This window comes from Gossypium hirsutum, chromosome D07 (assembly GCF_007990345.1).
Source record: "Gossypium hirsutum isolate 1008001.06 chromosome D07, Gossypium_hirsutum_v2.1, whole genome shotgun sequence".
Classification (NCBI taxonomy): Eukaryota; Viridiplantae; Streptophyta; class Magnoliopsida; order Malvales; family Malvaceae; genus Gossypium; species Gossypium hirsutum.
The window spans coordinates 47,648,564-47,662,227 of record NC_053443.1 but is presented as its reverse complement, the minus strand read 5'-3'; the positions used below and the strand labels follow the sequence as shown (position 1 = coordinate 47,662,227).

Here is a 13,664-nt window from a genome sequence, read left to right as displayed (position 1 = left end):
TTTTTTTGTAAATTTTCCTTTTTAACTTTTTTTTTGCTGTAAAAGCCCATTTTTGCCCGGGCCCATACCAACAAATAACCCAAATAATAAAATCCAAAATAAAATCCCAAAACCCTAAACTCCCACTTGCCTCTTCCCACTCTCCCATGCTGTCTGCCACCAACACCACTCCCACTCTCCCATGCTGTCTGCCACCAGCACCATCACACACCCCCATACCGTCTACCACCACCATGCCTTTGCCGCACCTGCAAACAAGCAAAGGAAAAGGACAAAAAAAATGGAGCAATAAACAGTAACAGAATATTGTATTTTTGGCTATAAAAGCCACAAGCAAAATCGAACTCAGGGGGGGCTTCTTTCTTTTTACGAATACAGACACAAAAAAAAATCAATACAGAAAAGCTTGAACAAAAAGTCTCCACAAGGTGATTTGATTCTCATTTTTCTTTCGATTTCGTTTCTGTTTTCTTTGATTTATCTATCGCATGAAAAACGAATAAAAGGGGGGATCGATGGTATTTTGGGGAAGAATCGATTGTATTTTAGAGGAGAACCGTTTGTAAATAGGGGGCTTTCTTTTTTTTTCCTTTGTTTTCAAGAGAAATGGGTATGGATTTTTGAAGATAAAATACGCAAAAAAAATATATATATTTCTTAGGTGATTACTTGTTGCACTTTTTTTTATTTCAATTTTTCTTCTTTCATTCGACACAAACACGAAATATAAGAGAGGACGAGAGGCTTACCGAAGTTGTATCGTGTTTTCGCTGTCGAAGGGTCTTGCTTTGTTGGTCACAATCAAATTTTGGAGAATGGTTGAGGGCTTGAGATGAGCCTTTCGGCTGAAAAGAAAAGGGGAAATGGGGAGAGTAGAGAGCATTAAGGATTTTTTTTTAAAAAAAAGAAAAGGGGCAAAAGTAAAAATGATTTTAAAACAGTTTTTTTTTATTTTAAATAGTACAATAAAACAGCATTGGAAAGGGGAAAGTCAGCATGCGACTTGGGCCATGTGCATTGTCCCTTTAGATGGGGGATTTGTACTTTTAGTCTCTCCCCTTCGCGCCAGCTTCTAAATTGGCCCAGTTCGCATTTTATGTTCTTGTAAATTTACCCTGAAATTTGCATACTGCCCCAATTTGGCCCAGCCCAGGTGTTGCATTTAGGAGTTTGGATTTTTTGAGCTTTTGGTCCCTCCTTATTATTCACGTGTTTGATTTGGTCCTATTCTCTTTATCTTTATTTCGGATCTGCCCCGAATTTTTGTTTTCAATCCAATTTAATCCTTTTAGTTAATTTGCCATTTTATTATTAAAATTGATTAATTATATTTATTTATTAATTTATTATTTTTGCTATTATTATTATTATCATTATTCTTATTCTGTTATTGTTATTATTTCTCTTGTTGTTTTCATTATTATTTATATTATTGTTAGTACTATTAGTACTCTTTAGTTTATTATTATTATTATTTCGTCATTATTTTCTATTATTGTTATTAATATACTATTATTATTCTTATTAATGTATTACTATTATTTTTTTTACTTTATTATTACATTATTACTATTGCTATCATCACATTAATTTCGGATTGATTTTGTCATATTATATATTTTCTCTTTGTATATATTTACATTATTATTGCTATTACTATTATTATTATTATTATTATTATTATTATTAGACATAACATATATTTTATATTATTATCAACTTTAAATATTTTACATATGTTATTTCTTTTAAACTTTTGTATATATCGTTTATATGTTAATGATTTTAAATTCTATTATTGTTATTTCCTTTGAACTTTATATACATATCACTTATTTTAAATTTTATCTTAAAGTTTTACTGTGTATTATATTTATATGTAAATTTTCATCTAGACTCTTTTAAAAAAAATTCATTAAAACGAAAGAGACGTTTGATATTTGGCAATCCATGGAATTGTGCCCTAACGTGCTGGGTTTCGGTTTTCTCGTTCGACCAAATAGCCGAATATCCTTTTTAAACTTTCAAAATAAGGTAATATTTCGTATTTAGAAAATTCGAGAAAATCGTGCCCTAACTTACTGAGCTTCGATTCTTCTCGCGTTGATCCTAAATAACCGAACATCCTTTTGAAATTAAAATAAATGAGGTTTAAACAAAAAAAAATAAAGGCAAGCTTACTCTCGAAAATACGATGTGTTGTATCCTAACTTACTGGACGTGACATCTTGTTACTTCGAGATAAGGAAGCATTTTCCATTTTGATTTATTTGAGTAATTTTAAAATAACAATATAAGGAGGGATTGTATTTTAAATTCTTTTTGAGTTTTTAATTTTCGACACCAAGACATTAAGAAATCAACTAGGTACCAATTTTGGGCGTATCGAGGGTGCTAACCCTTCCTCGTGCGTAACCGACTCCCGAACCTGTTTTTTGGATTTCGTAGACCAAACTCGTTGTTTTAATAAAATCAAATTGTTTATCAAAAACAACCATTTTACGAGGTGACCCGATTACACCTCATCAAAAAAGATTGGTGGCGACTCCCAATTTCGTTTCATTTTCAAAATCCAAGTCGACCCCGTTTTCATCCAAAAAATGGTGTCAACATTTGCAATTTTTTTTGTAATATTTAATATTTTTGTAATTTTATGAAATATAATAAAATTTTTATACATTTAAATATATAAATTCAAAACATTAAATTATAGAAATGAGCTTAAATACAAAATTTTATTCAATATTAAAATAAAATGGAAATAACCTATAAAAAGGACCCATTAACCTAAATTTGAATCAAGTTTTAAACTTTCAATCCTTTAAATTTATTAAATTTATATTAAATATTTTTTAATAAAAACCTTAATACAATGCATTATTTAAAAAAAAATGGTAATTGTTTTTCTATACAAATCTATCAACCTCTTGTTAGTATTTTATAAGACATTATTTTGCATATTAAATTTTATTTGTAAAAAATCCGTAATTACAATATCATTTTCTAAAACATTGGTAATTCCTTTTTACAAATCTATAAGTATTTTTAAAAATTTTTTTATAAAATAATATTTTAATTGATATATACAACAAAACTAGTTTAATAAATATAAAACAATAATTTGTATACTAATTTATTAAAAATATTTTTACTAATTTATTAATTTTTATAAATTTTGTTTTCAATATTATATTTTTCATAATTTAATTAGTAAAAATATATTTTATAATAACTAGTAAAAATATTACCTTATTATTTGTTTATTTATAAAAAGATATAAGGAAAAAGATAAGAAATACAAGGAAAAAATAGAAAAATATATATATTTAAGTATTTTTATGAGCTAATAAAATTTACTGCTTTTACCGAAGAAAAATTACCAAAAATAAGAAAAAAGAATAGGAAGAATGAAAATATTTTTTCTATTAAAATATAAACTTTAATTTATTTCAATATATTTTATAAATTTTTTATTAAATATTAATTCCAATTATAATGTAAACTATTTTATTTTTATTTATTTCAATGATAAAGTTAGAAATTAGAAATATTTTTATAAAATCGATGCAATTAAATAATAATATATTATGGCATATCCATGATGTACGTAAACAAAATTTATGTAACAAATATATTTATTTAAAAAATAGGTTAATATTTAGTACACTGATAATATAATTTTTTTTATTTCATAACCAGCCTTAAAAAAATGTCATGGGTCTCCATAGTGCACAAAACTAAATAAAAAAAATCTAAAAAGAAAAAGGCAAAGAAGAGAGACTTTTGATTCCATGGTACCCAACACGAAATAAGAAATAAATCTAAAAGAAAGAGGGTGCTTTTTGTTACTTGTTTTGGGGCTTTTAGGTTAGGGAGGGAGGCAAAAAGGGAAGGGAGAATAAAATGTCAAAAAATCGTGATTGTCAAAGCGGCCAAAGATAACAGAATGTGTATGGTAACTTTAAAATATTTTTATAGATCTACAACATTAGGAGTCGATTTAGAGAAAACTAATAAAAGAATCGGAAAAAAAATGTTGAAATCATCCAAATCTGAAAATTTGAGAAAGAAAGGTCACCAGATGTGGCGGTGCATGGTGGTGAATTGTGATTTTCTGAAAAATAATGGACGTTCATCTTTTTCAAAGTGAGAGGGAGAGAGCATTTGAGGGAGAGAATAAACTAGAGAGGAAAAAAAAAAGTCAAAAGAAAAAAAAACTTATATATTCATTAAAAATTAGTATATTTATTGAAGTAATATGAATATACATGTTACATATTGAATAATAATTATATTTAATAATAATCATATTAAAATTTAATAATGATAATTATTTATGTAAAAAAAATTCTATTCAACCAAACTAAAGCTTTATTTTATTATAATCATATTCCATCCCTAACTAAACGTGGTGTAACTGTAAGCGTTTTTTTTTTTTTTTTGAAACAATCCTAGTGTAAGCGTTATTGCCATGAAACCGGGTCGGATTCAACTTATGTCAGCATTACAAATCTTCTAGATGCAAAAAAAATATATCAGTATGAACGTAAGGAATATTAAGAAATGATAAACTACATAATTAGTCACTTAACTTTAGTATGTTTTCATTTTGGTCATTTAAATCAAAACTTTTCAAATACAGCACTGCAATTAGATAATTTTCTTGTTTTAATCTCCCAACTTTAATAATGTTTCATTTTGATCAGTCGTAATTAATTTAGATAACAACAATGTTACTATACACTCACCCAACTTTAATAAATTTTTATTTTGGATTAATAATTAAATGAAAATTTACTAAAATTAGGTTACTAACTGTGAAATTTACCCTTATAAAAATTTAAATGTATTTATCCATTCAAACTTCAAAGATGAACATGAAGATGGTATAAAAAATGTTCAAAATGAAAAAAACAATGAAAGGTCTTTGTCTTTGGTAGTAGGTGATGATGAAAGATTGAAACTTATGACCAACAAAAAGTCCAACCTTATGTCTATATATAAAATCTCTATTTCCTTCCAATTTTTCAACATCAAATGCGTTTGGTTTCCGTCCAGAAGTGCTTCAGTTTCGTTTTTCAGGTAAGGTTTTTCTCTCTAACCAAACAAAATTCCAGTTCTCACTTCCCCATTTATTTCTATCCAACTAATATATTTTAATTCCTTAGAATTATTTCGTTTCATAATTTTGCTGATACCCTTTTGTTTATTTCTACCATAATTGTGATCAAGCTTTAATTTGTTATGCTAAAAGTGATTACTTTAGCTTCAAAGAAGTCTGTTCGTTCTGCAAATGTGAACTTTTCCTATTGTGGTTGTGCTTTGTTTTGGATATCTTGGTGAAATAAGACAAACCCAAATTTGCAAATTTGATATTCACTTTGAATGTTCCTTTTTCTTGGATATGGAAGGAAAAAAAAATTAGGATCTGTAAATTTGGTATGCTTTGTATATGAAATTTCTTGATTGGAAAAAAAAAAAAAGTTCGGTATTGATGTCTCTTAACTGGCTTTGCTTCAAAGTAGTTTAGATGCATTTCATAAAGATTATATGATTTTCTTCTTAATTTTGTGTTAAACATTGTTTTTAACATATCCAATTTGATATATGGGATGTAAAAGCTTTTTGGGTTTTAAGAAATGCAACCTTTTATCTAAAGAGATTTCAGTAGGGGAAAGTGCATCATGTATGTGTACACTTAAATTTATGTTTACACTTAAACTTTTCATGGACTATATTTATGGAATGGTCCCGGGATGCACAAATTTAGATTATTTTAACAATTGGGGGATGAGTATGAAGATGATATATATATATACACGAAATATATAATTGCATCAAATAAGACCTCTGTAGCTTATTTTGTTCTTGCCTTTTTTGTGACTGATTTGGAGCTATACCTGCTATTTCTATGTAGAAAGACAGCAAAACCCGAAGCATAATGGCTCAGTCATCTGGTAGCAATACTGGGAAGAAGCTTATTCGAATTGATGTTAGTTCAGACAGCGTTTGCCCATGGTGCTTTGTGGGAAAAAGGAACCTGGACAAAGCAATTGCTCAAGCTAAGGATCAATTTGATTTTGAGGTCTCTCAACACATACACAGACTTCGGTGCTTGTGTAATGCATATTATTCTCACCTATAGTTGTTCTTTGCAGATTAAATGGCATCCATTTTTTCTTGATCCCTCGGCACCCAAGGAAGGAGTCAGCAAGAGAGAATACTATGAGAAGAAGTTTGGATCTCGAACTCAAGGAATTTTAGCTCGGATGACCGAGGTCTTACTATCGTTCTTTGAACTTCCTATTGTTATGATTCTATTTGCCTCGCCTTCAAGTTTATTGCCCACTGCCTGACTTGTTGTGGCCGCTTATAAAATTGCAGATATTTAGGAATGTTGGATTAGAATATGACATGTCCGGACTAACGTAAGTTTCACTTTTTTGTTTCACCATTTGGTGTGATAAGAGAATTCAAAGGTGGCTGTATGCATAACTGGAACTTGATATGAACAGGGGAAATACTCTTGACAGCCATAGGCTGATCTATTTTGCTGGAAAACAAGGTCTTGACAAGCAACATGCTCTTGTGGAGGAGCTTTATCTCGGCTACTTCACCCAGGGAAAATACATTGGTGATCGGTATGTATAGTTCATACTTTATCAAATGAGCCATGATTTTTCCTGGATGTTTGGAGTGCATGATTAAAAGTACTATTCTCTTAAATGTGTCAAAATGCCATCTACTCATTCTCCACGCTCCTGCCCAATGTTATCAAGGGCACTAGCCATAGTCTAGTCACTAAAGCCATTTTATTGCTTGAGGTTGCCTGAGTAAAGAAAGGTGCAATATGAATGTGTGTATTTGTATGTTGCCTGTGTATACATTTATATTTCTATGTTATGATTATAAACTCTAAAGAGTTATCTAGTTTATCCTACGATACATGCAAAATTTTCTTTTACTTTTGTAGGCCAATATGCACAAGCGATATCCTTGTGTTCCCATTTTTTTTGTTAAACTCTCAAACATTGAGAAGTAGAGAGTTTGATATGGTCCCTTTTTCTTGCATGTTTTATTAACAAAAAAGGTATAGTAAATGAAAAAAATAAATAAAGTGAATTCCAGCCAAGTGGGCTGACTGTTATTATTATCTTGAGTGGTTTACAATCATTCATCAAATGACACATTCCAAACACCTGAAAGTAAAGTAAGCTTGTGGTAATATTCTTCAGCTACATTGGGTTTACTGTTGCCTTCATTTATGCAGTAAACTGATCAAGTAGTTGTGCATCTTCATATCCCTAAACCCTTAGTGATTGTACAGTGTGATTTGATGCAGGGAGTTTCTTCTGGAATCTGCTAGGAAGGTTGGTGTTGAAGGAGCTGCAGAATTTCTTGAAAATCCTAATAACGGAGTTAAGGAGGTCTGTTCTGTGATACCATCATCTATGTTGTTCTGATTCTTCATTTTTCTTGAATATTCGAAAATGAGTTTTGAGGATAAAATCTCTGAACACTTGGAAAATCAAACATACCTATAACCGACACTCACATACGAGTCTAAGTAACATAGACCTGCATGCTGGGAATCTCATCATTCTCATTTCTAGTATTCCATCGTACATTCCTAAATAATTGAGGTTGCATTTTGTAATGATATAGGTTAATGAGGATCTGGAGAAGTACTCAGCAAACATTTCTGGAGTCCCAAATTACGTGGTGGGTGAAAAACTAATAAAAATATACATTTCTTTTTAGCTGAAATGACACTTAAACAGTGGGGTTCAATAGATAAAAAGCTGTTGTTTTGGCACAGATAAATGGGAAGCAGCAGCTGAGTGGCGGCCAACCACCCGAAGTCTTCTTGAGAGCTTTTCAAGTGGCAGCAAAATAAGATACCCTCTGCTTATATTTTCAAGCATTTTCAACCTATACAAATCAATAAATCGGCTATTTTAATAAACTCAATTCTTACCAGGTGTTTGTGGGATTTTCTTAATTGATTGAATAACCTGGCGTTTTATGCTTGCTTGTATGCTATAGAGTGTATACGAACAAATTGATTGTCTCAAACTTCTATGTGCATGGCATGACATGACAAATTGATTGAATATATCAAACAGGTTGTTTTGTAAACTTGTATTTGTTTATTATGACTGAATCGAATTTTTTAATCTCCCAACTTTTGCCCCTGAACTCATGTTCTTATATTCGATGCATATTCGAACGTGATATAGAGATAGATATATAATCTTTCAAGTACATGTCATATCCAACATTCAAATCTGAATCCAAAGACACAACCCCAGCTTCCTTTATAAAGAAAAAAAAATCCACACTTTGATTTCCAACAATCATAAAAAATCCACACTTTGATTTCCAACAATCATATGCATATGATTTCATTTTTTTCCCCCATTTCAAGGGTTCCAAAGAGACAACGAATTTAAAATCTTTATACAAAAAACTTTTCATATTTATGGTATGAGACAATCATCTTGTCCTGAATCATTATTCACAAAGGACTTTAGATGTCTTTCCTTGGTTATGTCTTCTGTTATCACTAGCGTTCATCTGCAACAAAAACTTTCGAGCAAGACTAAATTGTTTCATCGAACGCCATAACCTGGAAATGCAAACAAAAGAAATACCAAGTTGAGATGAGAAAAGTTTTAAGAAACTAGGATAATTACCGGTCAATTCAAAGAAGAAAAGACAAGTAAACCGAGAAATTCAGGGAATAAAATGAATGCTGGAGTTCCCCAGAACGATCTTTTAAACAACATATGCTAGCAAACAAATAAACATCTAAACATGCCAAATGAATTAGATCAGAACTAGTTGAAAAGCTACACACACTGAATAACCATTAATGTGCATAAGCATTGATAAAGAAACCAATGGAAAAATGGTTTACAGATATTCGTGAAAGGAGAAAGCAAGACACGAGCTTCAAAAATATATCAACAGCAAATTAAGATGCTAACACTTGTGAACATTGAAGGCTAGTAACATCCTAGTAAATTGGAATTCAAGAAAGAAAAGAAACTGCTGATTAAGCAGGACAGAATGTAAACAGCAAGACTGTTAATGGATTATTTGTTATCATTTAGCTGAAAACGGGTTACCTTTCCACAGACTGGACAGTTTTCACTTCTCTCCATCCATTCATAAATGCAACCAAGATGGAAATGGTGGGAACATTTTGTTACTATCTTCGGATTCTCTAGAGTATATTCTGCACATAAATTATATCAATAAGTTTAAATGAGGATAATATATCTATAAAATGTCCAACTGAATATGATTTGTGACATTATCGATTTCTGATAGCAGTGATTGACTGATTGTTTCTAACATATATGAGTTAGTATAAGACTGAGGGACTGATTTCTAGAATTAAAGAGTTCTTAACAGTCAATCAGTAAAATCTGGATCCATTTAATGACACAAGCACCCATGTTAAAAAGTAAGATGTAGCATAAACTTGGCATTACAGCGCATCCTTTATCATTTCTAGAACGCTTGGCCTATTCATCCAGTTATTGAGGAAGCCGTGTTGGTGGGGAAAGAGGAAAAGACAAGTAATCTAGTTGTGGCATGCATTAATCTTTGATCACATAAAAAGTGGGAGATTCTAATTGAGATTGCCTGAGTGCTACAGACTTCCGAAGGCAAGGGAACAAAGCCCCAATAGTCTTGACAACTATTATGGCAGCAAGCATCCATTTTTCTTTTTCCTTTGGAATAAATTAAAAAAAAATCCATTCTTAATAATCTTGAGGTGAGAAAATTTTATACTTTAGGTTCAAGCAAGTGCAAATCATAAGATGCAAAAATGGGCCAACAGGCCTGATAATTGACTGAAGAGTCTGCCAGGTTCACAAGGAAGATAAAGATTAAGTGGGTAACAGTCCAAACCAGTACTGATGCATGCCAAGAAATGCAAGCTGACCATCATTGCAGCACCATAGCAGATTAGCAATGATCTCTGGTCAAAATATTTTACAGCAAAAATCTAGTGGCTTGAACATTATCATTAAAGATAACTTACCTTCAAGACATGTCGGACAGACATCCTCCTCTTCTATTGGTGAGTAGAAGTACCCAGTTCCATCTAATCCTTTTGTTGATGAGAGTTGCGAGGATTTACAATACTGCTCTGTTGAGCCTTGTTCACAAGCATTCCATTCGTCCCCTTTACTCAAAGATTCAGAACCTGCATCATCTTCACCTCTTAAAGGCTCTGATTCCTTTTGTGAATGACTTGAACCCTTCTCACATCTTGAAACAAGACCATCACGTTGTAAGCGAAAATATCTAGTGTCAGCATCCCAAGGCAAGGGCATTGGAGTAGAACAGTACATGTCAGAAAGTGAGTTGTCTGGTGATGCAGAAGTGTTCATAGATGCCATTCCCTCAGTGGATGAAGGGACAGAGTGCATCTCTCCTCTTTGGAATAATGTGGTACACTACAATTATAGGAACCAAAGAAACAACATAAGGGCAAAAAATCCAAAACTTCATCAATGAAATATTTGAGGATAAAGTTACCTTCAGGTTAACTTCCTTACCCTTAATCAAACACAGAATTTAGAATGTAAAACGATCAACTCATAATTTTCAACATTAAGATAGTACTTAATGGTCCCTAATTGACTTCAATAGATATCTGTTCACCAAAAAGCCAATATAGGCAAAAGCTGATGGAATTTACTAGATTGAGAACTCAGGTATGGACACTATAGGCAGATTTCACTTGCTCCAAGAGCCTATTAAGAGGGTTCTTTAAGGGATACAATTTTTTAGCACTGACGTGCTAATTATCGTACTCTGGCTTATTGCATGAACAAGTAACTTGATTACGACAGCCCTAAACATATCGTAAAACCATAAAGAAATTTTCCCCGACTTGGCAAAATAGATCAATATATTAGTCATTGTTACTTATATTCACTCTTTCAGCGTATTTCATCCACCAATCTTTATCCCTCCCTAGCCCTCTGACAAGGCTTTCACACATATAAAAGCATGGAGCTGAGTAGAAAAAAGTTAACAAAGGACTTTTCCTGCATTAACTTAACAAAGGACTTTGCCTGCATTAACGATAGAGATGGTCTTCAGTAAATTATTACAATGCTCAAGACAAAATTATTGTGAAAATAATTGGCTAATGCCACCTACATGTGCCACAGAAAGAAAATATAAGAGTTATATTTCCAATGACAAGCCTGATTTTTAACAACATAAGAGTGGCACAAAAATATAATCAATAAAACCATCAATTTTATAATCCCAAGTAAGACATGAAAATACATTTATTTGAAGAAACAATGCTAGAGCCAAAAACAATGCTTATTGACAAGAATCAGAAAACATACCACGTGCAGAAAATTTTGAACAAAGCAACCGAGGCACAGACAGTTTCTATATACATTACTATTTGAATTCATGTAGTCCTCAAAATCCTCAGCACGCAGGCAGCAACAAACAGAGCCCATTATGTTAACTTTTAAGCTCTCCCCTTCAGTTAAAACTCTCCACAAAACCTCATCAATATTACTCAACTGTTCTAGTTATACACATACATCAAGAACAAAGCTCTTGAAGCTAAAAAAGGCAATGAGAGAGGACGCTAAGCTCACAGAAGTTGCGCCACCTGTACAAACCAGAACTCCCTCTCTTCCATTTACAATATGTTGAATGCCCTTGTATAATTTAGCTAAATAGCTCTTTCTTCAGCTGTAAAATAAAATTAAGAATATCAGTATGTCAATTTTGCAGATAACATAAATCCAATGAGTCGCCATATGTGAGCCAGTGAGCCAGTTTTGTATAACATAAACCAAGTTCACAATGCCGCTACTAAGAAGCTAAAGAGCTTTCTCTTTGAGGAAAAGAAAAACTTCTACAAATAATTGCTTCTCTTTCTTTTTCTGGTTCCTGGGAAAGTAGCCATCTTTTTAAGCTTTGTTCATGTTGAGCAAAAGGATTCTTTCATTTAATATTAAGAACTAGAAAAATCAACAAAACAATCAAGATCAATTTGGGAATAAAAATTTACTTATCTCTTTAAATTAGCAGAAGAACAAACAAATAACTAAACTATTCAAGTATTTAAGTTTTCATCAAAATCAGCACCAAAAAGTCCATCAAAAACCTAAAGATCAACCCAAGAAACAAGCACGGATCAATCAAAAAAGGAAACCCGATTCCGCCATCTAAAATGGAAGTTAAAAAAATCAACTTTAAAGCACAGAATTTGGTTCAAAACGTGCATAGACTTGAACAAAAATACCCAATTTAGACAATCCCAAAAGGAAATATTTAAACATCTTAAACTAGAAAAAAAAAAAAAAGGCTACCTGGATGGAATTTGAGCTGAGAGTGATAAGGTGGAGAATTTTATTTTTTATATATAAACATGTTTAATTTGTAGTGGGTAAAAGAGAAAACGATGGACAGTGAACCCAAGAGAGCTCCGGGAATCTGGAAATTATAAACTTATTGAAAAAGAAAAATGAAAGAGACACTGAAATTATAAACTTATGAACAAATGTGCAGTGCATTTGATCAGCTGATACTAAATTAATGATTTTTAGCATCAATAAAAATAATTTCACTAAATATACATTTTTTAAAGAGTAGTATCTAAATTTCGGGCAAAATACCAAAAAAAACCCTTTTTTTTAATTTACCGAAATGGGCCCGGTATTTTATTATTTACCGGAATGAGCCATTTTCCCTTAAAACGCATCCACATCAGCGCGATGTCAGGGGACGTGTCAGCAAAACGCGTCCCTGAGAGCTTGCTTTGCCTACGTGGCAACAAAGCGCGCTTACGTGGACGCGCTTTGTTGCCACGTAGATAAAGCGCACCCTTAGGGACGCGTTCTGCTGCCACGTAGCGCGCCCTTGGGGACGCGTTTTTGCCGTTTCTTCAACGTTAGGTTTTGGGTTTTTAAGGTTAGGGTTTAAGGTTTTTAAGGTTTTGGAAAAAAATTAAACAAATAAGGGATTAGGGTTTAAAGTTTCTTAATTAAATTAATTATAATTTTTTCAAAATTGGATTAGGTTTCGTGTTTATTGGTTTTTAAGATAAAATCAAAGCAATATGCTTTATCAGAAGAATTTCTGAAGTCGCGCTCACGTGGACATGCTTTTGCTACAGTAGGTCCTGGAAAAATAATTTCGAGTTGACATTTCTAAGCAAATAGTATAAAAACGCTTCAAGCAGGATGTTTTATCAGAAGAATTTCTGAAATTGCGCCCTCATGGACTCGCTTTTGCTACAGTAGGTCCTGGAAAAATAATTTTGAGTTGACGTTTCTGAGCAAATAGTATAAAAAATGCTTCAAGCAGGATGCTTTATCAGAAGAATTTCTGAAATCGCGCCCTCGTGGACGCACTTTTGCTACAGTAGCATGTTTGGGCTGAGGCTATAAATGAAGCAAAAAATGTTCTCAGATTGCATAAGTTACAGCAAAAATAATTTAGAGAGGCTAAGAAGGTTAGAAATTAAATATGAGTGAACATATTAGTTTTGTTATTTACTATGATGGTGAGGTTTGCCACACCGAGAACGGTGTTGTTTTTTTGGGAGAATACGGTGCGACTAGTTTTTAACCAGAACATAGATTTGACAGAACTTCGTAAAAGAA

The 13,664-nt window shown here is 32.0% G+C and overlaps 2 protein-coding genes across 3 annotated transcripts; one reads left to right on the top strand and one right to left on the bottom strand.

Moving 5' to 3' along the window:
- The first annotated feature begins 4,865 nt into the window (after positions 1 to 4,865).
- On the top strand, positions 4,866 to 8,139 carry LOC107954891 (uncharacterized protein YwbO). The gene is made up of 8 exons (XM_016890576.2): positions 4,866 to 5,082; positions 5,918 to 6,085; positions 6,159 to 6,278; positions 6,385 to 6,428; positions 6,516 to 6,641; positions 7,343 to 7,427; positions 7,666 to 7,722; positions 7,820 to 8,139. The coding sequence occupies exons 1-8, from the start codon at positions 5,038 to 5,040 to the stop codon at positions 7,895 to 7,897; spliced, it is 723 nt and encodes a 240-aa protein (XP_016746065.1). The 5' UTR covers positions 4,866 to 5,037; the 3' UTR covers positions 7,898 to 8,139.
- A 150-nt stretch (positions 8,140 to 8,289) lies between these two features.
- Positions 8,290 to 12,603, bottom strand: LOC107954892 (E3 ubiquitin-protein ligase At3g02290). 2 transcript variants are annotated; one of them, XM_041097770.1, is made up of 6 exons: positions 12,369 to 12,572; positions 11,385 to 11,745; positions 10,369 to 10,475; positions 10,058 to 10,287; positions 9,132 to 9,241; positions 8,290 to 8,629 (listed from the first exon to the last, which is right to left on the bottom strand). In XM_041097770.1, exons 2-6 carry the CDS (start codon positions 11,502 to 11,504, stop codon positions 8,603 to 8,605), a joined length of 594 nt encoding a protein of 197 aa, XP_040953704.1. In that variant the 5' UTR covers positions 11,505 to 11,745; positions 12,369 to 12,572; the 3' UTR covers positions 8,290 to 8,602. The 2 variants fall into 2 exon arrangements, with proteins under 2 accessions (XP_040953704.1, XP_016746066.1); XM_016890577.2 differs by having other exon boundaries at positions 10,058 to 10,475; positions 12,369 to 12,603.
- Between the last annotated feature and the right edge of the window lie 1,061 nt (positions 12,604 to 13,664).